The sequence below is a fragment of the Macaca thibetana genome, chromosome 5 (assembly GCF_024542745.1).
Source record: "Macaca thibetana thibetana isolate TM-01 chromosome 5, ASM2454274v1, whole genome shotgun sequence".
NCBI classification, from domain to species: domain Eukaryota; kingdom Metazoa; phylum Chordata; class Mammalia; order Primates; family Cercopithecidae; genus Macaca; species Macaca thibetana.
This window is the reverse complement of record NC_065582.1, coordinates 30726078-30751785: the sequence shown is the minus strand read 5'-3', so window position 1 is coordinate 30751785 and position 25708 is coordinate 30726078. Positions and strand designations below refer to the sequence as shown.

At 41.7% G+C, this 25708-nt stretch overlaps 1 protein-coding gene across 1 annotated transcript in view; it reads left to right on the top strand.

The window, feature by feature from the left end:
• RAPGEF2 (Rap guanine nucleotide exchange factor 2) overlaps positions 1-25708 on the top strand; it is a 487682-nt gene that overhangs the window by 215196 nt on the left and 246778 nt on the right. Inside the window, exon 2 of the mRNA XM_050790923.1 lies at positions 12945-13090. Within this exon, the coding sequence (XP_050646880.1) occupies positions 12945-13090 (146 nt within the window). The remainder of the gene's footprint in view (positions 1-12944; positions 13091-25708) is intronic.

Here is a 25708-nt window from a genome sequence, read left to right as displayed (position 1 = left end):
TGATAGGGAAAAGGGGAGAATTGAAACTCTTCACTAAAGTTGTTTCTCCAATTTCATTCTCACTGTGTTTATAAAAGCCAAAGAAATGTCTTGCTCAGAAAGGGGACCACTCTCTAATATTGGCAGGTACCAGGATAGAGGCCTACAGTTAACTGTGCTTCTGAGATAGTAACAGAAAGTATAGATTCTCTAATCAGGCAAAAGTGTCTGTACTCCTCCGAGATCTCTTGCAGTATATTGCCAGGAAAAAAACAATCGGTCTGAGACTCAGTGCCAAGGCTTCTGCTACCATTCCTCCCAGAAATTCTTGGATGACTTTGTCTTCACAAGTTTCCATAGTTCTTGATGGAAGTTGTGTTACACTACATAAAGTGTGTCTTGCAAGTATTGTTAAATGACCATCAAGATAAATCAGTAGACACTGATATTCCTCACAGAATTAGAAAAAACTTTAAAATTCATATGGAACCAAAAAAGTGCCCATACAGCCAAAACAATCCTAAGCAAAAAGAACTTAACTGGAGGCATCAGGCTATCCGACTTCAAACTATACTACAAGACTACAGTAACCAAAACAGCATGATACTGGTACAAAAACAGACACACAGACCAATGGAACAGGATAGAGATCTCAGAAATAAGACCACATATCCACAACCATCTGATCTTCGACAAACCTGACAAAAACAAGCAACGGAGAGAGGATTCCCTATTAAATAAATGGTGCTGGGAAAACTGGCTAGCCATATGCAGAAAATTGAAACTGGACCCTTTCCTTACACCTTATACAAAAATTAATTCAAGATGGATTAAAGACTTAAATGTAAAACCTAAAACCACAAAAATCCTAGAAGAAAACCTAGGCAATATTATTTAGGACATAGGCATGGGCAAAGACTTCACGACTAAAATGCCAAAAGCAATTGCAACAAAAGCAACAATTCACAAATGGAATCTAATTAAAGTAAAGAACCTCTGCACAACAAAAGAAACTATCATCAGAGTGAGCAGACAACCTACAGAATGGAAGAAAATTTTTGCAATCTATCCATCTGACAAAGGTCTAATATCCAGAATCTACAAGAAACTTAAACAAATGTACAAAAAAAAAAAAAAAAAAAAAAACTATAAAGAAGTGGGCAAAAGACAGGTGAAGAGACACTTCTCAAAAGAAGACATTTATGCGACCAACAAACATATTTTAAAAAAGCTCAACATCACTGATCATTAGAGAAATGCAAATCAAAACCAAAATGAGATACTAGCTACACCAGTTAGAATGGTGATGATTAAAAAGTCAAGGAACAACAGATGCAGGAAAGGCTGTGGATAAATAGGAATGCTTTTACTCTATTGGTGGGAATGTTAATGAGTTCAATCATTGTGGAAGACGGTGTGGTGATTCCTCAAAGATCTAGAACCAGAAACAGTATTTGACCCAGCAATCCCAATACTGGGTATATACCTAAAGAAATACAAAGAATTATATTATAAAGACACATGCATGTATATGTTCACTGCAGCACTATTCACAATAGCAAAGACATGGAATCAACTCAAATGCCCATCAGTGATAGACTGGATAAAGAAAATGTGGTAAATGTATACCATGGAATACTATGGAGCCATAAAAAGGAATGAGATCTTGTCCTCACGTCCTTTACAGGGACATGGATGGAACTGGAAGCCATTATCCTCAGCAAACTAACACAGGAACAGAAAACCAAATGCCACATGTTCTCACTTATAAGTGGGAGTTGAACAATGAGAACACATGGACACAGGGAGGGGAACAACACATACCAGGGCCTGGTAGAGAATAGGAAGGAAGGGAGAGCATCAGGATAAATAGCTAACGTATGCGGGGCTTAATACCTAGGTGATAGGTTGATAGGTGCAGCAAACTACCATGACACACGTTTACCTATGTAACAATCCTGCATGTCCTTCACATGTATCCCACAACTTTAAATAAAATGCAATAAAAAGATAAATTGGTAGAAGAAATGTCTCAGGTCTTTTTGCACATACTCCTCTTGGTTTATCAGACTGTATTGCTATAGCTAATGTTGGACAGAATAATGAGAAGCTTCTGAAGCATCATTCTTTGTCCTGTGGTGGGCCAGGGTATGGCAGAGATTGGTTTGATTTTAAAATCTTTTGAAAACCTGGGAACTGCAAATGTTACAAGCAGCACTGTGACTATTACCTTTGAATATAATTAAATTGGATCTCTCTAATTCAACTTTATTATACACTTCTTAGATTTAGCCTTTTGAGTGCTATATTTACATTTGTACATATTAATATTTGAAATAAATAATTTTAAAAATGGGACAATCACACAAATTAATAGAGGACAACTATCTCATGCTTTATAAAATGGACACAAACCTGGTGACAGATTAAATATTTGTAAGAGTAAATTCTAATTTTCATTTATTCAATAAAGGCAGAGATGCCTCCAGAGCCCCAGTTTGACATATCTGCAACACAGCTCCTGTTCTGTCTTGTGGGATGCTACAGGATTTCTGGGGACTGCCAGCTCTGTCTACCTGTGCCAGCCTTCTTAGCATTGCGAAGATGCTGATCACCTGCATCTAGGAATCACTGATCCAGATGGAAATTACTTATATTTGAGGCTCTGGGTTGTTTACAACAAATCAATTAAAGCTTATTTTAGTTTTCTAAGTTCAAAATTCTGTAAAGTGAATTAGACAAGTTGATATATTTTTAGCCTAAGTTCTTTCATAGAAACTGGAAGGGCCATATAAATAGTCTAGAACTAATGCAATTTATTTTTGGGAGATGGGTCAGAGGAAAAATATTTTTTATTTTTTAATTATTTTATTTTATTTTTTTGAGACTGAGTTTTTATTTTGCCACCCAGGCTGGAGTGCAATGGTGCAATCGTGGCTCACTGCAACCTCTGCCTCCCGGGTTCAAGCAATTCTCCTGCCTCAGCCTCCTGAATAGCTGGGATTACAGGCGCCCGCCACCACGCTCAGCTAATTATTCTACTTTTAGTAGAGATGGAGTTTCATCATGTTGGCCATGCTGGTCTTGAACTCTTGACCTCAGGTGATCCACCTGCCTCGACCTCCCAAAGTGCTGGGATTACAGGCGTGAGCCACCATGCCCAGCCATGATTTTTTTTTTTTTTAATTAATCCTGCTTTGAATCATTGTCATATCAATCTAGCAAGGAAAATATTTCTTTCTTTTTCTGTTGAGACAGAGTCTCTCTCTGTCACCCAGGCTGGAGTGCAGTGGCACGATATGGGCTTACTGCAACGTCTGCCTCCAGGTTCACGTGATTCTCCCACCTTAGCTGGGAGTACGTGAGTGTGCCACCACGCCCAGCTGATTTCTGCATTTTTTTTTCTGAAGGCGAGGTTTCACCATGTTGGCCAGGCTGGTCTCAAACCCCTGAGTTCAAGTGATCTGGTTGCCTTGACCTCCCAAAGTGCTGGGATTACAGGCGTGAACCACCCACCTGACCACAAGGAAGATATTTCTTCTAACCACATTTTACAAAGGTGGAAATTTAGGCTCAGAGAAGTTAAATTCTTTACTCAAGGGCACAGAGCTAATGTAAATCACAATAACTTTTCAAATTCAGGGCTATCTTATATCAGACCTAAGGTTTTTCCTTTATATCACTTATATCATATATTCTATTATAACCTTATAAAGCTGCATTTATTGACTTCATTGATAATGCAGATCGCATTTCCCTCTCTGTAGCAATATGATAAAATTCTGTTACTTCAATCACTTCTATGCTATTTCTTTCGTGTCAATAGACCCATCTATGAGGCACCTGGCCAGGTAGGGGTGGAGTATTATGAGTTTTTATTGGTTTGTGACTTGGCTTAATTATCACTGGATTCTTACAGAAAGACTATGATGAAATAGACTCATTCCTTTTAAGTGAGATAAGCACAAGGTGAAACTGAACTCTGTTTTAAATGCCATACCAGAACTTATCACTGGTACTATTTATTTTAGGTGATAAGTAAAACGTTACTAAAAGAAAAACACAGAAGATGGCCAGGACCAATTGTGATATGCCTCTCAAGGGCTTGGACAGTTCTACTTTCTTCTGAGCCGTTTCTCATACATTATCTTCACTTAGTCCCTGTATTGTATTCCATTCAATGTTGACAGTTTCTCTTTTTGCCATTTACCTGTGCTTTCTTCCTTCAGGTCTCTAACTTGATACATGGTGCCATTTCATATTTAAGCCTTCCTCTTTAAACTCCCAAAAAGGCAATACGCTTTTCTCCTTTGATTTTCCTCCTCCTTAATTTTTGTTTTGCAAGATAATGGGCTTTCTTTTTTTTTTCAGATGGAGTCTTGCTCTGTTACCCAGGCTGGAGTGCAGTGGCACGATCTTGGCTCACTACAAGCTCTGCCTCCCAGGTTCACACCATTCTCTTGCCTCAGCCTCCCGAGTAGCTGGGACTACAGGCGCCTGCCACACGCCCAGCTAATTTTTTGCATTTTCAGTACAGACATGGTTTCACCGTGTTAGCCACGATGGTCTCGATCTCCCGACCTCGGGATCCACTCGCCTCAGCCTCCCAAAGTGCTGGGATTACAGGCGTGAGCTACCGCGCCTGGCCAAGATAATGGACCTTCTGATAGCTAAAACAAAAATAACAATCTGGCTGGGTGCGGTAGCTCATGCCTGTAATCCTACTACTTTGGGAGGCCGAGGGGGGGCGGATCAAGAGGTCAAGAGATCGAGATCATCCTGGTCAACATGGTGAAGCCCCGTCTCTACTAAAAAATACAAAAATTAGCTGGGTGTGTTGGCGTGCGCCTGTAGTCCCAGCTACTCGGGAAGGTGAGGCAGGAGAATCACTTGAACCTGGGAGCCAGAGGTTGCAGTGAGCCGAGATCGCGCCACTGCACTCCAGGCTGGCGACAGAGAGAGACTCCATCTCAAAATAATAATAATAATAATAATAATTATTATTTTAAAAAACACCTCATTTTCTAAAGAGGTCCTCAGTGTGTGTTTCCCATGCCCTTGTTTGCCCTTCACTTCCTTTGCCTAATTTAGATTTGTAAGCTCAACACATAAGCACTTTGTCTTTGTTTATGTACATATGGTGCCTAGCACTAGTCTTGGATTTAACAAATATTAAATAATCATGACTTCAGAATGATTATTAGTATTGGCATTTTAAAAATCACAGCTGGCCAAGAATACTGGTTTTGTTTTGTTTTCTCAAATGACCTTGTCTGATTTTGACACTGCTATGGTCGACAGCTGTACTATAGCACACTTACATTTACCCTTGAATACCACCTGGAGAACAGAGTTGGCACTAAGTGCAGCTGTTTTACTTTTTTGGAACACTTTTACAGATTCTGCACTGCACACCAGTTTGCTTATGGATGTAATTTCAGTTGTGTATAATCACCTTAACAGAACTGGAAAAACCCAGATACCATCTTGTACAATGCTCTGTGATGACAGAATTCTCTCAATGGGTTAACTCTGCATGTTGGAAATGGGAGGTTTTTTTCTTTTTCAATTACTATCTTGAGCTTTCATGATATCTAGTGTAAGCTCTAAAAGATCTGTGCATTAAATACTCTTGGATTATGTAGTGCATTTATATTGTTAGATTTTAAAATAAAGTTCTTAATTTTACCTGCTTTTAGGCTTTAAAAAAAAAGAGCCCTTAATCTGTATCTCTTACCTAAACTCCTTTACTCCCCTTAAAGCGGCCAAATGATTTTGGACCATCATCCCATGGGCCAATTTATAAAAATAAATGCCAAATACTACATAACAATAGAAGGAATTGATAGTGGATTACAAGTTTAACAATGCATTTCCTTTTAGAAATGTCAGCATCAGCTTTCTCACAATAAGGGAAATACAAAGGTTGCTCTCTACCACTAGCCCTATATTTCAAGTGCAAACAAATCAATTAAAGAAAGTAGTTATGTCAGTGTGAGGGATACAATAGTGTAACTGAATAGAACAGTTTTGTTAGTGTGTATATTTTTGATTTATTTTTATTTTATATTATGTCCAGGGCAGAACCTAGGTAATAATATTGATAAATCGGGGGAGATGGTTTCCTTTTTCTGAATCAGTTCCAAAATATCGAAACATCTACCTGACCTCTATGTTAGAATAGTTCTGTGGCAGCATCCTCAACTCTGAATGTTATGATTCCTGTACAATCAAAATGAATAGTCTGATACTCTACCTGTGCTTCTGATACACTTCATCTTGAGATCTATCTTATGAACTCACTGTATCTCTCCCTGAATGTCTGTAATTGTACTCCCCATTAGAGACTCTCTGGAATGCTACTTGTAGGTGAATACAGTATTTCCTAGTGGAGTGTGCTCACTGAGAATGATATATTGTGTAAACGACACCCTTCCACTCTCCTGAGATTCTTACTGACTTGACTGCAAGGGTAAAAGTAATTGCAAAACAATGCTTTAAAAAAAAAAAAGTTTCTAGGGAAGGGGGAGTGGTGTGAGGAATGTCTTCAACAGAATCCAACTTCTCTCAGCTGGAAATCTTGCCTTGAGAGGGTTGTAACAACTGGAGAAAGCAGTAACGAGAGGAATCTCTTGTCTTAGCAGAGGAGGGCAGTTTCCTGGATCCTTTCTATTATCGTCACCCTCCTTGTAGGAGAGGTGAGTAAATTAAACCAATGCTTGGCACATGGAACAAGCTCCCAGGAGGCCAGGGAAGGAACCATATTTGTCTTATTCATTATTGGTATTCCAGGCATGGAGATCAGTACCTGGCACACAGGAAAGCACACAATAAATATTTATTGATGGAGCAGTAAGGGCTCGACGTGTTTTTAAAACAAAATGGCTATGTATGTAAAATCTCTCTAATCTTGGGCATAGCTGGACTCATGGGAATTTAAAACAAATATTTTAATTCACTTTTAAAGATGACCCTAAATGTCTAACCCACATGATATATTTAGGGATGTATTAGATTTTACAGTTGGAAAGATCAAAGCTTTTTAAGTTACAAGTAGAATGATATTAAGGCCAGAACTTGAAAAGTATTTCTGAACTTAAAACCCAGTGCTCTGTCTCTCTTCCTATCCCCTAATGATTTTCTAGATAATATGATGGTGGTTGAAACAGAACAAAGAAACTCTCATTTTTACACTTGCCTTTATGAGGCAGCATAATAGATGGCTTACTTTGATTATGGTTTGTTGACACAGTTTGGTTTAGCCTAATTGGCAGAGTGGCAGATCTTTGTCTAATTCTGTCTTCCAGGTTGTGCCTAGCACATTACTGGTGCTCAAATGTTAATAAAACAGCAACGCATGCCAAGTATCTGATGTCCTAGATGCTGAGTGGTGATATGCATTATTGACATATGTAGATAAGTAGGTTATACATAGCGTGAAAATTAGCTTTAATTGAAGTTAAATGATAGCTTAGAAGGTGACAGCGAGTTAGTCATTTTGTTGGTGGATAAGACATACTATTATGTCTTACCTGAGGTGATTGATGTAATTCAATGTCAGAGTAGAGCACACAGAGAAAAAAGACTTGGGTTTGCAACCGGAATTCATAACTCTCGCTGTGAGATCTGGCAGAGAGGCACTCCTGTTTGGTGTAGAAGGTCCCCTCTAGCATCCCCCCTCCCCATGGGGCAAGGAGTTCCATACTCTCTGAGCACCTAGAAGCCTGGTCCTGACTGCCCTGCCATCATCTTCCAAGGCTGGTCCTTGGCCAGAGGAATCACCAAGGACTGGCTTTTTTGAGAGGTGTGATATCACTTAGATGTGTAGGCTGGGTTGTCCTTTTCTTTTTCTTGAGATGGAGTCTCACTCTGTCACCCAGGCTGGAGTGCAGTGGCTTGATCTCGGCTCACTGCAAACAACCTCTGCCTCCCGGGTAAAAGCAATTTTTCTGCCTCAGCCTCCCAAGTAACTGGGACTACAGGCGCACGCCAACACGCCTGGCTAATTTTTGTATTTTAGTAGAGACGGGGTTTCCCCATATTGGCCAGGCTGGTCTTGAATTCCTGACCTCGTGATCCGCCCACCTCAGCCTCCCAAAGTATTGGGATTACAGGCATGAGCCACTGCACCCGGCTGGGTTGTCCTCTTACGTGTGAACCTTTCCATGGGATAGGACGAAGTTGAGATGGAAAGAAAAAGAGATTCCAGTTGCAGACCAGACACCAGTACTCCCTGCAGCAGTACTTCCCCAGTTAATTTGTAGCTTTTAGTATTTACGATAGAGTATATGGGTCCCCATTTGTTAGCTGGCTCCAGAACTTTCTAAAGTGAAAGGCAGGCCCGGAACTAGGAAAAGTCACGTAGCTTGTTTTAGCATCAGTTCTTCACCTGTAAATAAGAAAACAGTGTCCCACTAGCCTCAGAAGATTGCAATGATGAGAATAATCTTAAATACAACTACCATTTATTGAGTATATACTGTTGTTAAACCACTATGCAAAGGCACTTTGCATGTATTATCTTGGATCTTCACAAATCTTCACGGTATGCAACTTTTTCTTTTTTTTTGTGATAGGGTCTTGCTCTGTCACTCAGGCTGGAGTGCCATGGTGTGATCATAGCTTACCGCAACCTCGAATTCCTGGGCTTAAGATAGCCTCCCACCTCAGCCTCCTGAGTATCTAGGACTGCAAGTGCACCCCACCATGCCCAGCTACTTTTTGTTTTTGTTTTTGTAGAGGTGGGGGTCTTGCTATGTTGACCAGGCTGGTCTTGAACTCCTGGCCTCAAGCTATCCTCCTGGTTCAGCCTCCCAAAGTGCTGAGATTATAGGAGTAAGCCACTTTGCCTGGCCTGACTATTCAATTTTTACTCTCTTTTTATAAAACAGAAAACAGGCTCAGAGAGGTTAAGTTTCCTCTCCCAGTCTTCTCCCGCCAACCAGGGACACAAGGAAGATAATGTATGTAACAATCTCATACAAATACAAGGTAACATGAACTACTTCATGTATCCATTTAATACATATTTGTTGGCTGCCTGTCTTGTGTTGAGGATACAGCAGTAAACAAAAAGGGACAAACATCCCTGACTTAGAAGCTTACATTACAGTGGAGGGATAAAACAATACATAAAATAAATAAGTATAGACGGTTCTCAATTTATGATGGTCAAGAAATTGACTTTTGATTTTTCCACTTTATAATGGGTTTATCAGGGTATTAAGTGCATTTCTGACTTACGATATTTGTGACTTACAGTGGTTTATCAGGATGTAACCCCATCCTAAGTGGGTGAGCACCTGTACAATATATAGTATGTTAGGTGGTAAGTAAAGCAAGGAAGATAACCAGAGTGTATGGAGTTACAGGGAAGGTGAAATTCAAACAAAGATATGACAATGGAGGAACAACATTCTATATTTTGGTTGTTGTGTGTGTGCATTTTTCTTTTTGTTTTTGTGGGTGCAAGTGGGGTGGGGAGAGGGGGAGAGATAATCCAGGCAGTAGAGGGAACAGCAGATGGAAAGGTCATGAGACTGGAATTTGCTTACTGTTTCAGAGACAGCATGGAGGCTAATGTGCTTGGGAACAGAATAGTAGGAGAAGATGTCAGAGAAATAAAGGTCCATAGGTCATTCAGGCCATGGTAAAGACTCTGGCTTTTAGCTCGAGTGGTATGGGGAGCTAAGCAGAGGAATGATTTGAGAAGAAGTGAAAAGAATTCACACTTTGGCGCTGCGTTGGAAATGAACTGTATGGCAAGCAGGGTTAGAAAGAAGGGGACCAGGCCGGGCGCGGTGGCTCAAGCCTGTAATCCCAGCACTTTGGGAGGCCGAGACGGGCGGATCACGAGGTCAGGAGATCGAGACCATCCTGGCTAACACCGTGAAACCCCGTCTCTACTAAAAATACAAAAAAAACTAGCCGGGCGAGGTGGCGGGCGCCTGTAGTCCCAGCTACTCCGGAGGCTGAGGCAGGAGAATGGCGTAAACCCGGGAGGCGGAGCTTGCAGTGAGCTGAGATCCGGCCACTGCACTCCAGCCCGGGCTACAGAGCAAGACTCCGTCTCAAAAAAAAAAAAAAAAAAAAAAAAAAAAAAAAAAAAAGAAAGAAAGAAGGGGACCAGGTGGGTGGTTATGACAAAGTGCTGGCCAAACATGATGCTGGATTGGACGAGGGTCATGGCAGTAGAGGTGGCAGATAGAGATTAGAGTTCAGATATGGTATTTTGGAGGTTGAGCTGACGATTTTTACGGTCACTTTTGAGGTATAACAGAAAGAAAGGAGTCAAGGAAGTCAAGGTTTTCATCCGGGCAATGAGAATAGTGTAGATGTGATTAACAGAGGATGGGGAAGGTTGTGGGTGTCTGAGACAGGAGATCTGGAGCCTGGTTTGCACATGTGAATTCTGAGATGTCTATTAGACACCAGGTGGAGATGTCAGTTATATTTTTTCACTTCATTGGGTTTGAATTCTTTTATCTGCCTCTCTTTTTTCAGAGCTGTACTGGCAATTATTCATGTTCCTCTGCTTTCAAGGTAGTGGCCTATGTCATAGAGAATTTGATGTTGGGGCTCAACTAAGAGGTGAAAGAGAAATATAGAGAAGCAGTTACAGCAAGAGTAATATAAAAAGGTCTATAGACACAATTTGTAACTCAGATTCCATTTCACAAGGTTGGGCAGGGACAGTGCCTTCGCTAGGAAGTCACACAAGCTGTTTAGTGCACACAGGTGACTTAAGGAACCCCAAAATGTTAGCTGACAATCTATTCCAAGTGTTTAAACTAGATGTTGACAAACATGTTTGAAAATTTGATGAAAGTTCAATGTAGTAGCTCATACATAAAACTCATTGTCTCTATAGATATCAAAATATGAACTTATGGGGGGTGGGAGCAAACAAAAATAAATCCCTGGGATGAAAACAGCAGAGTGGTCCCCGATGCTTGGGCTGATCTTACACACCTCTACGTGGCCAGGGCAAGGAGAGGAGGGGAGCTGAGGGAAGCAGCAGGAGCGGTGACATCTTGAAGGACCAGGTATTGTTTCTGCACCAAGTGAGTCTGGTTTGGAAATTTGAGCACCTAGAGGAGGTGGTTTGTTCTGTCCAAGGCAGAGCCAGATCTACCAATAAATGTTTCTGATTATGTCACAGAACTTGACATCCTGGTCCGTCGCCAAGGAGTGATCCCCTTTAAATCTGGAGTGTTTGTTGGTCTAGGGGTGGTAGTGGGTCTGGTGTTGAAATCTCTCTGCCTAATTTCGTGGTCATTTTACTGTCTGAGGTGCCAGAGTGGGCTTGGAAAGCAGGGGAGGGTGCAGCAAATTACAAATAAGCAAAATAAATCCTAAGAGGATTTATCGCCACATAAGCAACTCGCACCCAACTCTTGGGCTCCAAAAGAATAGTACAGCCCGCGTTGGTGGGCCGGTCTTCTGCCCGGGGTTAGCTTTCAGTCCCGGGGCGGCGGCGTGGCGTCAGGAGCGGGCGGGGAGTGGCGACCCGACGCGGCTGGGTCTCCTAGTAGGGCGCGTCGGGTATGGGGAGGGGGCGCACGTGAGACAGTGGGGGGGCACTGCGTGAGGAAAGCCCTGCGCTTCTCGCCGGGGCACCAGGACTTGCGCCCCCTCCTCGGGTCCAGGCCGCGCGAGGGACCCGCCAGCCCGGCCGAGGGCTCCGCGACCCCCTAGCGGCCCGAGCGCTGCTCACCTGGGCGCCACCGAAGGTGCTGGTCAGACGCGAGGGCGCGGCCGGCCGGCGGGCGGGGAGCGGGGAGGCGGGACCCGGCGCGACGGGGCTGCCCCGCCCCGCGATGATGCGGCGGCCGCCGACTCGCCCCCGCGCTGTCACTCATTCCTCACCATGGTTGCAGCACAAAGCAACAAGCCCCGGAGGCCGCTTCCTCCCTGAGGAGCGGCTCCGGCGGCCGGAGAAGGCGCAGGAGGAGGAAGAGGCGGAGGAAGAGGAGGGGAATCGCCGCTTCCCAAACACTCTCTCTGAGGGGGCTGTGCGCGGTTCGCGGCGCTCGGCTCTTGGCCCTCGGACGCCCGCTGCCGGGAGTCCAAACCCGGGCTGTCCGTGGCCCCCTCTTCCCCCTCCCCCGCCCCGCGCAGACGAGGAACAAAGTTGCCGAGAGCGACTGGGCCGGAGGGCTGCAGCCCGGGCCGGGTGCTCTGGCCGCGGCGGCGCCGGCGCCGGGGCAGCTCCGCTCCGGGCGCGCTCATGGGGGGAGGCGGCGGCGGCGGAGCCCACAGCGGCGGCCCGAGCAGCAGAGGCGGCGGCGGCGGCGGCTGGGCGGCCCGAGGGGATGCAGCAGCAGTCGGGAGGGACGGCCGAGCCCAGTAGACAGAGACCAGGAGCGGCGGCCGAGGCGATCGGGCTTCGCAGCGCCCGGACCTGAGCCAGACCCACCCGGTCCGTCCTCCCGACCGGCGGCCGAGGCACCCGAGCGCCCGAGGACTGGGGACGCGGAAGATCCAAGTGATTCTCGGAGACCCCTGGGCGGCGGCACAAACCCCTGAGAGGAGGGGGCGACCCTCAGCGCCGTGGGGGAGGAGGCTCCGCCTGCCCGCACCCCTCCCCACTGCCACTCGTACCTCCCTAAAAATAACTCGGGCTCGCTGGGGCCAGGAGGAGCCGCCACTGTCCCCCGAGTGGAGCTGGGGAGGCGTGTCGAGCCTGGGCCGGAGGGAGCCGGCGGAGCGGCGAGGAACAGGAGGAGGAGGAGGAGGAAGAGGAGTTCCGCCTGCGGGGCGCACCGCACGGCAGCCTAGGGGCGCCGCGACCCTCCCGGCTGCGTCCAGCGCCCCTTGCGCCTGTGCCGCGCTCCCGGCCGCCGGGCCCAGCCAAGGCGCCCCCCCGCGCGGGCCCCGCGCCGCCGCCGCCGCCGTCGCCGCCGTCGCCGCCGCCGCGCGGTTTGGCTGATTAGCCGCGGGCGGGCGGGCGCAGCGCGCAGGGCGGAGGCAGCAGCGGCGCTGGGCCGGGAGGAGGCCGGCCAGGGTGCGGAGCGGCCCCAGCCCGGCCCCCAGTGGGGAGATGGCGTCCTACGTAGATAACAGCTTCCGCCAGGCGGTGATGAAGAACCCCCCTGAAAGGACCCCCCAGGTGAGAACGCGGCGGCCGCCTGCACTTGGCCGGATTTCTGCCTCGCAGGCTGCGTCTTCCCCTGTCCTCCCACCTCCTTCCTGACACAGTTCGCCCGGAGCACCCCACTTCTTGCATTAGGACCCCCAACTGCCAAAGGCATCTCACCTCCGAGTCTTTTACTCCGCCTATCCTGATTTTATTTTTCCCTCTCCTTGACATTCTGCTCCTTAACGCTCCCCTACCCATGACTGACCTTTCCCCCCATGTGGCCCCGCCGAGAGACAGACAGAGACAGAGAGAGAGTGAGTGTGAGTGTGTGTGTGTGTGTGTGTGTGTGTGTGTATTCTCTAGCTTTCCTTCTCCCGGGCCGCCCTCGGTGGCCTCTGAATATCAGGGGTTGGGGTCTCATCTCCCCTCGGCCAGCGACTCTTGCTCCCTCTGACTTCAGATCCGTTCCTCCCCTTGCAAGTGACCCTTGGAGTTCAGTGGTGTTTGAAAGGTATAGGAGGAAACCTGTACGGTTGTGCTAAAGACAGATCCGTGCTGACCTTCTAGTAAAACATTGAGGTGTTTATGTATAGTTTACTGTTTTGCTTTTGTTTTTCGAAGGATACTGCTTTCAATTGAAGAGAAAAAAAAGTTGAATAGCTAGGTTAATGCTTTTAGTTTAAATTGCAGACATAGCTGCAGAGCAGGCATGTTCAAATACACCCTCGGGAAGGGCACCCTGCGGATTCTTTTGGTGTTGCACAACCTTGTCAAAATTAGATAAGTTTGTTAACCTTTATACATTTGTTTACCTGCAGGCTTATTCTCTTACTTGTAGCGGCTGATAGGATTGGATTTGGTTGTCTCAAGTTTTACTGGAGAGGGGGATATTTTATGAAAATGTGGTAGCTTAATTTTCTCCCCTTTTAGTTGCTGACTGGATAATGACGCATATTCCTAAGCGTTGGGATGGTGACTACAGGAGGTCCTGCCTGCCAACCCTCTTAAGACAAATAAGCCCTCCTGATCCTTGGGACCATCAGACGTTTAGGATCTAATGCTTGAAAGTGTTGCTTCGCTTGTTAGGTGTTGGATGCCATCTGTTCAAATCCAAATGCTCTCCTTCTCTCATGTTGATTATTATTTACTGTGGGGAGAACATAATAAAATATAATCTTCCCCTGGCTGCTTTTGGACAAGCCCCAAGAATGGCACCTGGTACCGTTTTTGATTTTTCATTTTCCTTGATGGAGCTGTCACATCTGGGAGATCATGGATAGATTGCACATACTTATCAAACGTGTGGAAGATGGCTGTAATTTTACAAGAAAATTTATCTCAGTGTCTCCAGAAAGTTCCCATTTTAAAAGACTATTTTTATCCCAACAAGGAATGTCCTGCTTTGATCTTGTTCTTCTCTTGGTGTTGCACGCGCTGCCTCTCCTGTGCCTTTCTCATTTATTTGTTTTAAAATTGTCAGTTGGATCAGTCTTCTGCATCTGAAAATGCACATTCCCTGTCTCAGTGTGAAGGAAAAGCAGATTTCAGTGAGATATTTCATTTCCTTTCAAGAATATTGTTTTAAGTGCCAAGTGAAATTACGCATGCTGAGAGTATTGGAACCTACCAAGGCTGGTCAGAAAATGATGTCAGAGGCCTTTGGTGGAAATTAGAGAGGGGGAAGCGGTGCATTTGGTTGATTAGTTAGAAGAATAACAGTGACTAAAACCTACTATCAGGTTGGGAGGCGGGTCACCAACTAAGACTAGAAGAGACAAAACCTCCACTGTGACTGTGGGCCGACCGTGTCAAGTAAATGAACTGTTAAACTTTCCTGTTCCCCTGCCAGTTGTGTAGAATAGAGTAAAAACTGACCCAACACAAAACTTGGCCTGCGCCAGCTACTACTAACCCCACGACATGAAAGCTTTATTGACAGTCGGAAAGCGGCACATTTGCCCCACCAGACCGTCATAGAAAAAGTAAACATAAGGAAACCTACCAAACATTTCAAACATTCCTAAGTGTCAGCCCTATTAACTTTGATGTTCGTTTGGTTATTACTACAAAACCCCATGTTTATTTGTTTTCAAGAGAAAGTTGTTCAGAATGTGAACGTTTTCCATCTTTACCTGACTGGCCAGGAGTAATCTTCTAAAAATTTTAAATTTACTCAAAAGTTATATATATAAAGTTTTTGTAGAAGGTACTTTTTATGTTAAGAATGCTTTGTTAATGGAACGCTGGAAGATTTTCCATACAGCCTTGTCTTATAAATGTTTGTGAGTTAGAATTTTTAATATTAGAAAAGCAACGTTGTTAAATAAGCTTGATATCATGAACAGAAGGACAGGAATTAGGAAAGGTTTGCTGTTGTGCTTCTTTCTGAGGATAGACTCGATAAAGGAGTTTGTGTGATTCTCGTTATAGGCAAAAGGAAAAGAATTGGGGAACATATGTAATTTTTTTTCCTCTGCTATTCAATTCTATTTGTTTTTTAAAGTCTTGCCGGCCTCATTCATTTCCCAAGCTCCGTGAAAACATAGTTTTGTATTTAGGTCAATCAGTTGCCTAGAAGTAATCCTGATGTCATTAGTGTAACCTAAGAAGTTGGCTTGAAGAGAATCTGGGGGTGGGAAGAGTACTAGGAACTTTCGTAAACTGGGAGCTTTTCATGTCCACCTGGAAAATGGAAACACATTTCGGTTATATCTTTAGAGAGGGGGAAGAGTAAGGAAAAATACCAAAAATTATCATCGAAGTTTTAGCCAGGTTATACATAGTTCAGTTTCAAGAGACTATCACTGTTTCACCTGATATTCTGAGAGGAGGAAAAAACTCTTTAATCCAATGTGTATCCCATATTGTGTGTCTGGAAACCTGGCTGAGTTCTAGTCAATGGGGCATTGTATTCTAAATAACAAACTTCCTTGAAAATAATGAGCCCTGAAAACATTCTACTGATATTTCTCAGTGCACCTCTGTTGAAAAACAGGACTCTTAAGTAATTGCTTTATTTAATTATTTGGGTTTATGTCTTTAATCACTTAAATGAGAAGCTTGGTCACCAAGGCAATTTGGTGAAGTAAAAGATTGTAAATAAATTACAAACAGCTTTTATCCCCCAAGGCTTATACAATAAAATGATTTTTCTAAACCATTTTATTAACTTGTTGAGTTCAGGCCCTTTGAAATTGCTTCTGTAGAGTGTTTAAATGCATACTGTTTTTGGTTTTTCAGGTGAAACATCTATTGCAAAATTGTTTCCTCTCTTTAAAGACCTAATGTAATGCATTTTTAGCTAGTTGTAAAAGTTACTTTTAAAAATGTTATGTGTAAAATAACCCCCACCCCATCTCCTCCTAGTTAATAATCTTACTTTTTTTTTTTTTGGCTATTATAACTTTTGATGTAGTTACTAACCCATTAATGTGTTATAAAGAATACAGGACTTAATTCATTGCGAAGTCACTCAGTAGAATTCATCTTGAGTCATAATGAGAGGGCTGAAAAAAATAACTTTAGCCCAGAGAACTGTAAATTATGAGAAACGGCATGAAAGAGTATCTGACAAATATTTAACTTTCAAATCTACTGGAAGAATTGTGTCTGTTACGGTTAAATTTTCCATTTGAGTTTCTTTTTACCATTGTTTATAAGCAGACTTGTATTTGTCAGCTTATACTTTCATTGCATTTTAGCCCATTTTGGGGCTTTAGTAATATTTGTTTCTCAAGTAGTTTTTGTTCATAGAATACAACTAAATTATCTGTATGCCATTTAAAAAGCATATCTCATAAAGAAATGATTGGCCACAAGCAGTTAGATTTCATCACAATGACATTTGAATTTCTTGGTACAGAAATACATTTGTAACGGAAACATGAACTTCAAACTCTGTTGTCATGTGACTTTGAACAAATGAGAACTTAAATTTATGATAAAAAATATTAACGTTCCTTGCAATATTGATAGAACCTTAGTCGCCTTCAAATAACCCTTTAAACATTTAGTAATTAACAGTTCCATTATTAGCTTTGCATATCTTGGCTGAGATTCAAAATGAAAATCTCTCCAACTGCAATGCTGTATGCAGATACTGGTTAATGCAGTTGCAGTCATTCCCAAATGCTGGAATTTCACAGATTTTTTTTTTTTTTTTTTTTTTTTTTTTTTTAGGAGAAGATGACCACCTTGGTTTTTCTCTCAAGAAGGAACATAAAATCAAAACTAGTTATGACTTCTTATTGCTATCATTTAATCTCACTGTTTTTAAGAAAGGAAGGATGCACTGTTATTCTAAATCTCGGTTTTGAAAGAAAATATTGTTTGCGTCACAAGAAAATTCACTGCAGTTTTTCATTTAAATTTTACTTTGGACCTGAAAAAAACTTATTTGGGTAGATTTTGGATGATTCAAAGAATCACAATAAGGTCTTTCTTTGGTGATATTTGATGAGATGGGGTGCTTTCAGGATGGTGTGGCCACAGACCAAGTTTGGTAAGAGAGAGAGAAATATATATTTGGAATAGGGTCTTGCTTTGTTGCCCGGGCTCACTGCAGCCTCTATCTCCCAGGCTCAAATAATCCTCCCACCTCGGCCTCTTGTCTAGCTGGGTCTACAGGTTTATGCCTCTGTGCCTGGCTAATTTAAACAATTTTTTGTAGAGATGAGGGTCTCGCTTTGTTGCCTAGACTGGTCATGAAGTCCTGGGCAGAAGTGATCCTCCTGCTTCAGCCTCCCAAAGTGCTGGGATTACAGGTGTGAACCACTGCACCTAGTCCATTGGTGATAATTTGAAATTCAAGTAACATAAAATTGTAATGGGATATGCCTCAGATATAAATGGACTATCTGAAATAATGATATGATAACCTTCTAGAAATAAAAACTCTGATTTTGCTTGACTCATATGAAAACTTAATGAGGAAAAAAAATTACTCCTTTTTTGTAAATTTTATATGGAAGTAACTTTGGCCAGGAGTGGTGACACACATACCTGTAATCCCAGCACTTTGGGAGGCTGAGGTGGGAGGATCTCTTGAAGCCCAGGTGTTCAAGACCAGCCTGGGCATCATAGCAAGGCCCCGTTTCTATTTTAAAAAAAGGTAAATTTGATTTAGACTTAGGAGATATGGAAACCACTGAAAATTATTGGTCCTTAATAATCTGTATTTTATGGGATATTCCTTCTCTTCACTCTATTTTTGGTAACAGTTTCTTTGTCGGTAAAATGATAATAGCTTTCTGAGGTTTTGTGGATTAAGTGAAAGTACATTATTTAGTGTAATGCCTAATGTTAGTCCTCTTTATAGCATATTTTATAAAATATCTATTATTTAACAGGCCTTGGGAATTCAAAGATGAAATGTGTGTCCCTCAAGTAACTCACTAATCTATTGTTATCTTATAAGTAGGTTGTAATTCATTAGTGCTATAACACCTATCCTATGACAGCACTGAAGAGGATATGGACTTCCTAGATGAATATGTATTGAGTCGTAGGGGAGTAAGAATTCACTTACCAGTGAACTAGCAGACATGAAGTGTATTCCAGATTGACCTACTGTCGTATGAGTAGCACACATGGTAAGACGACATGTGTAGATGTTTGTTGAGTGTGCGGGGAACAAGAGGACTGAGGAAGGGATGAGGAATGATTACTGGCGTTTAGAAGCTTATGGTTTGTGAGAGTAGGGAGGAGATCAAGAGTTCTGTTAACGACTGGTGTTCATTTTCCTGGCTTGAGATGGTTGGGAGGCTGAATTACACAGTGGTGATGGATTAGAAATATTGCAGGAGTAGAATCTACTGGACAGGCTGGCTGAATGTGTGCACCTTTTATATCTCATTATGTTAAAACTATGCTTGAATTATACCAGTGCATCCTAATTATGACACAGGATGATCATGGATATTACATAGTTCATGGGAAAAAATCCAAGTTGTTGAATATAGTATTCTTGATTTGTAAGATTTCTCACACTATTTTTTTCACTTAAACATTAGTATCTTCTACATGTACATTCTGGGAATCTAGTTTGAAATATCTGGTTCATCATATAGTTAAACTAGTCTGGGTGCTGTGGCTCATGCCTCTATCGCAGCACTTTAGGAGGCCGAGGCAGGTGGATCACTTGAGGTCAGGAGTTCGACACCAGCCTGGCCAACATGATGAAACCCCGTCTCTACTAAAAATACAAAAAATTAACCGGGCGTGGTGGTGGGTGCCTGTAATCCCAGCTACTCGGGGAGACTGAGACGGGAGAATCACTTGAACCTGGGAGGCAGAGGTTGCAGTGAGCTGAGATTGCACCATTGCACTCCAGCCTGGGTAACAAGAACGAAACTATGTCTCAAAAAAAACAAACAAAACCCAAAACACCACCGTATAGTTACACTAAATATATTTCTTACTCTGTAATGATAATGTGATTTCCAAACATTTCATCATTTGGAAGAGTTGGAGAACTTCTAAATTTAAGCAGGCAAAAATGAACTTATTTATATAAAAACTCAAAATTGACTCGTGATGGCACAATGTAATGATGGCATTGAGTCTTTGAGAACAGTTTCTTACTCCTCTATACCATTTTTTGTTTAGATAAATTAACTGATATTGGTAAATTAGGAGGAGAAGGAATTTGTAGTACCTACACTTGATCTTTTGTAGCTTTATCGGAGCTAGAATATATATATATATATTTATATGTATTTATGTAGTTAAAACTATGTTCAAGTGATTATATCAGTCATTGTGGGAAGAAAAATAAGTTTATTGCCACATTATTTTGACTGTTAAGATTTTTATTTTTTCAGGAAAAAAAAAAAACCACCCCTGTTTTCACATGCAAAATCGCCACCACCTACTGAATTTTAAGAGGGGTGTGTTTCTTGCTATATTCAGCTGTTTCCTTTTTCCCTCCAGTCTGTGAAAGAATTTACCCTGGGTGCGGTGGTGGTGGGGTTATTGTTTTTTTTGTGGAGGGAACAGCTTGGTTCTTGGATTTTAAGTTGTCCTGGCTCCACCTCTTCTGTACTTTAATATCCAGTATGTATAAGAAGTGTTTTGGGAGAGTTAGTGTCAATGACTTGAAGTGGAACTTTGTTTTGTCATTGGAACTAAACTCCTCTTCCTCTGGCTATTGTTTCTCATTGCTTTCCTTCCACAGGTTGAAAATGATGGACTGTGGAGCTTTAGAATTAAAATAAGTGAATAAAAATTTACATTTTGCTGCCATTTGCAATTTAGTTGACAAACCGACACAGTATAGTATCTGCCCCTTGGCACCTTTCTGTTCTGTAGCTCATGGTATTTGTTTCCACCCGACATAAAAATTAAGAAGAAAGATAGAGAACACTGAACAAGAACTAATCATTAGGTCATTCTGGGAAGGCCTGATAGTAACTTTCTTAGAAGCTAGCAATCAATGGATCTGAGAGGTTTATGGTACTATGGTGATTATCTGATTTCTCCTAAAAATTCATTCTAGATTTAAGACTCATTATTTTTTAAAATTTATTTTATTTTTTAAGTGGAATCATTTTCTTTCTTAAACTTTTTAATACTACATTACCGTCATTATTTGCTTCTCAAATTGTCCCAAATTTGGCCATTGGGATTCCCTTTTATATATACAGTCATTAGACTTCCTTCTGATTTATATAGTTAACACTGTGTTCAAGTGATTATGTCAGTTATTGAATTATCTCAAATAATTGAGGTAAATATAGATTCATATACAATTGAAGGAAATAATGGGGAGAGATCCTGTGTACCCTTTACCCGGTTTCTACCATTAGTAATAGCTTATAAAACTGTAGTGTAATATCACAATCAGGATATTGGCATCAGTGCAATCAAGAAACAAAGCAATTCCAGCACTGCAAATGGTTCTTGTTGGACTTTATAGCCACAGTCACTTCCCCACCCCACCTCTGGGGATCACTGATCTGTTCCATTTCTATAACTTTGTCATTTCAAAAATGTTATTAATTGGAATCGTGTAGTATGGCCTTTGGAGATTGGCTCCCCTCCCCCTGCGCAGCATCATTAAGGCTCATTACCTTTTGGTTAAAATGAATTTCTGTTGTTGTTAGTGAATAGTTTGGCCTTGTGCTTCCAAAATACCAGTAATGTCTGAGGATTGGGGGGTTGGTGGTAAAAGGTAAATGGGTTTAATAGTGACAATGAAGAGAAAGTTTTGTGATAATGTGTATAAATATAGAGCAAAGAGCATAAGGTCTTGGGTGAGCAAGAGTTGTGATAGCATACTACATTTGGGAGATTTTGATATATGTATTTCATTTTCGTATTTTTTTTTGTCATAATGGAAGTAGTAAGGTTAGCCTTAGCCTTCATATTCTCCAATTGAAATTTAAAAAATAAATCAGAAGAAAGTCTAATGACTGTATATACAAAAGGGAGTCCCAATGGCCAAAATTGGGACAATTTGAGAAGCAAATAATGGCAGTAACGGAGTATTACCCCTAGGGAAGAAAATATCCATGAGCCCATACTGATACAAGTAAGTAATTGAATAAAAAGCAGGAGAAGAGACAGCTCTTTGTTACGGTAGAATTCTAATTAGAAAATGAAGGAATGATGGAAATCGAAAATCACCAGCAGGCAAACGCCACAGTAGCAGTTGCTATAGGCAAGAATCATCAATGGGTGCCAAAATTAGTGGGTGAAGGTATGATGAAAAATAACATCATAGATCATATCATTGGGATATTTGCATAGTCTCAAAATATCTCCCCCACACAATTAATTAACTATAAAGGAAAAAATCAATACTTAATAGTGAAGAAAACTGCTGACACCAAATTAACCAGATCATCAAAGTAATAAGTAATAATAATAGTAATAAGACATGTCAACATCATGTGTCTCCTGATATAATGTACTGAGAAAGAGACATCTCTGGTATTCTTAACTAAAAATCAACCTAAGTGGAGCAAATATCAGACAGACTCAAATTTAAGGACATTCTACAGAATAACTGGCCAGTACTCCCCGAAAGTATTGAGGGTGTGGAAGATGAAGAAATGCCCAAGAACTACCATACATTGGAAGAAACTAAGGAAATGTGATAACCAAATGCAGTGTAGGATTCTGGAATTGATCCTGGACAAGAACAACAACAAAAAAACATTATTAGGATGACTGATGAAATTGGAATATTTAGATAATTTTACCACAATTATTTTAGATGCTAAATTATAGGAAGCTGGGTAAACAGGGGATCTTTGACCTGTTTTTTAAATAACCCTTTTTACTCTAAAATTATTTTAAAATTCAAAGTTAAAAAAGGGAAGCATAGCTTTTGAAGTATTTTTTTGTGATCCTGAAAAGGGGATGCCAAATTATTACTTTTTAAAAAATCTTTTAGGCTGAGCATGGTGGCTCACTCCTGTAATCCCCGTGCTTTGGGAGACTGAGGCGGGTGGATCACTTGAAGTTGGGAGTTCGAGATGAGCCTGGCCAAAATGGCGAAACCCCTTCTCTACTAAAAATACAAAAAATTAGCCGGGCCTGGTGGTGCATGCTTGTAATTCCAGCTACTTGGGAGGCTGAGGCCAGAGAATGACTTGAACCCAGGAGGTGGAGGTTGCAGTGGGCCGAGATTGCACCATTGCCCTCCAGCCTGGGTGACAGAGTGAGACTCTGTCTCAAAAAAAAAAAGCAAAAAGAATCTTTTTTTCCTGTTTGATAATTTACTCTTAATGAAGAGCCTAGTACCTTTTAAGTGAGTATTTTGTATGTATTGGACCACTAGTAAAATGGTTGAGGCAGTATATATATTAGTTGGAGAAACTTGAAAGCACACACACACATAATAGCTAATAAATAAATGGATGAAAAGAGATAAAATAGGTTTATTTATTTTATTTTATTTATTTTTGCAACAGGATCTCACTGTGTCACCCAGGCTGGAGTGCAGTGACATGATCATGGCTCACTGCAGCCTTGTCCTGGGCTCAAGGATCCTCCCACCTTAGGCTCCTGAGTAGCTGGGACTGCAGGCATGCACCATCATACCTGGCTAATTTTCTTTTTTTTTTTTTTGAGATGGAGTCTCGCTCTGTTGCCCAGGCTTGAGTGCAGTGGTGCGATCTCAGCTCACTCCCAACAACCTCCGCCTGCTGGGTTCAAGTGATTCTCCTGCCTCAGCCTCCTGAGTAGCTGGGATCACAGGTGCACACCACCATGCCTAGCTAATTTTTGTTATTTTTAGTAGAGACAGGGTTTCACCATGTTGGTCAGGCTGATCTCGAACTCCTGACCTTATGATCTGCCCACCTCATCCTCTCAAAGTGCTGGGATTACAGGCGTGAGCCACTGTGCCCGGCCCTAATTTTTGAATTTTTTAAGATCTGGGTGTTGCTATGTAGCCCAGGCTGGTCTTGGACTTCTGGGCTCAAGTGATCTTCCCCTCTTGGCCTCCCAAAGTGCTGGCATTATAGGTGTGAGCCACCTTGCTTGGCCAGAATTTTAACAATTTATTCACCTTTATTCCTACCTGAATTTTGTTGATATTCCCAAGACGGAGTGTATTTTATCAGTGTTTAATGTTTTGTGATTCTGAATTTAAGTAAATTAGAATATTTGGTATAAGAAAAATTGTAGGAAATAGAATATTCCATGTATGTTAAGCAAAATAGAAAAATTGTGGTAGTAGTTTAAAGAAGTCAATCCCAGTGAAATTTAAATTGTGAATTCCCTCTTCCCCATTTTTTTCTTTCCTGTGACCTTAAAAATTCTTTAAATTGTTACTTTTGGTAGGAGTGAGGGGGTGGAAGGGGAGGGAAGGGAATGAATGGAAGGGGTGTGTTTAAAAAGTCTAGTCAGAGGCACTGTTACAGCTATGGATAATAGTGTTATCTAACCTGAGTATATTGAATACTTTCATCTAGATGTCTTAAAAGGACTTTAGTAGGATATAAAAAGAAAAGAAAAAGGAATTTTAAAAATCAAATTAAGGCAAACGGTCTCTACACATTTTCCCCCTCATATGTATGCCTTTACATTTAGGTTATGAAGTCAGCCCCCCCCCCCAATCGCATGAATTAGCCAACTGTCTTTCCTTTTTTTATTTTTTGGTGGTAAATACCAGAGAATGAATGCTGTTTTTAATGTTACAGATTTTTTTCATAACTGAAATTGGTGTTAAAAGATTGAATTAAAAAATATGAGACCTAACATTTTAGATAATTGTAAATATAATGTAAACAGGAAGGTATTTACTATTTTTAATAATAAAGACATAAATCCCTTGTTTTCTGTATTTTAAGAAACTTTTGCTGGTATTTGATGTTTTAAATAATAAGTTGCATTTGAGGGCACAAATGAAAAAGAAAAGAGCAGGCCAGGTTTTGAAGTAACTAATTGTATAAAATAAAATGAAAAATGTGTAAACATACAGGTGTGGACTAAACCTATTTGACATTTATCCATTTCTTCATAGAGAAACTATTTGAATTCTGCAAGGCAAAAAGTTTCTGATTTTTTTTTTCCTCTGAGCTACTTCATGCATTCTTACAAAGTCCATTTCCTTTTAAACGGAGTCAAGGCCGGGCGCGGTGGCTCAAGCCTGTAATCCCAGCACTTTGGGAGGCCGAGACGGGCGGATCACGAGGTCAGGAGATCGAGACCATCCTGGCTAATGCGGTGAAACCCTGTCTCTACTAAAAAATACAAAGAAACTATCTGGGCGAGGTGGCTGGCGCCTGTAGTCCCACCTACTTGGGAGGCTGAGGCAGGAGAATGGCCTAAACCCGGGAGGCGGAGCTTGCAATGAGCTGAGATCTGGCCACTGCATTCCAGCCTGGGCAACAGAGCGAGACTCCGTCTCACCAAAAAAAAAAAAAAAACCCAAAAAAACGCAGTCAAATGTATTAGGGAATATTTGGTCAAATTGTTAAAAGTATTTCTTCGCTACCTGACTTCAAAGTATTCTGCAAAGATACAGTAACCAAAACAGCATGGCACTGGTACAAAAACAGGCACATAGACCAGTGGAACAGAATAGTGATCTCAGAAATAAGACCACACGTCTACAACATCTGATCTTTGACAAACCTGACACAAAAACAAGCAGTGGGGAGAGGATTCCCTATTAATAAATGGTGCTGGGAAAACTGGCTAGCTATATGCAGAAAATGGAAACTGGACCCCTTCCTTACACCTTATACAGAAATTAACTCAAGATAGATAAAGACTTAAATGTAAAACCCACAACTATAAAAACCCAGAAGAAAATCTAGGCAGTACCATTCAGGACATAGGCATGGGCAAAGATTTTATGATGAAAACATCAAAAGTAATTGCAGCAAAAGCAGCAGTTGACAAATGGGATCTAATTAAACTAAAGAGCTTCTGTACAGCAAAAGAAACTATCATCGAAGTGAGCAGACAACCTACAGAATGGGAGAAAATTTTTGCAATCTACCCATCTGACAAAGGCCTAATATTCACAGTCTACAAGGAACTTAAACAAATTTAGAAGAAAAAAACAATCCCATCAAAAAGTGGGCAGAGGACATGAACAGACACTTCTCAAAAGAAGACATTCATTGCAGCCAACAAGCATGGAAAAAAAGCTCAATATCACTATCAGTAGATAAATGCAAATCAAAACCA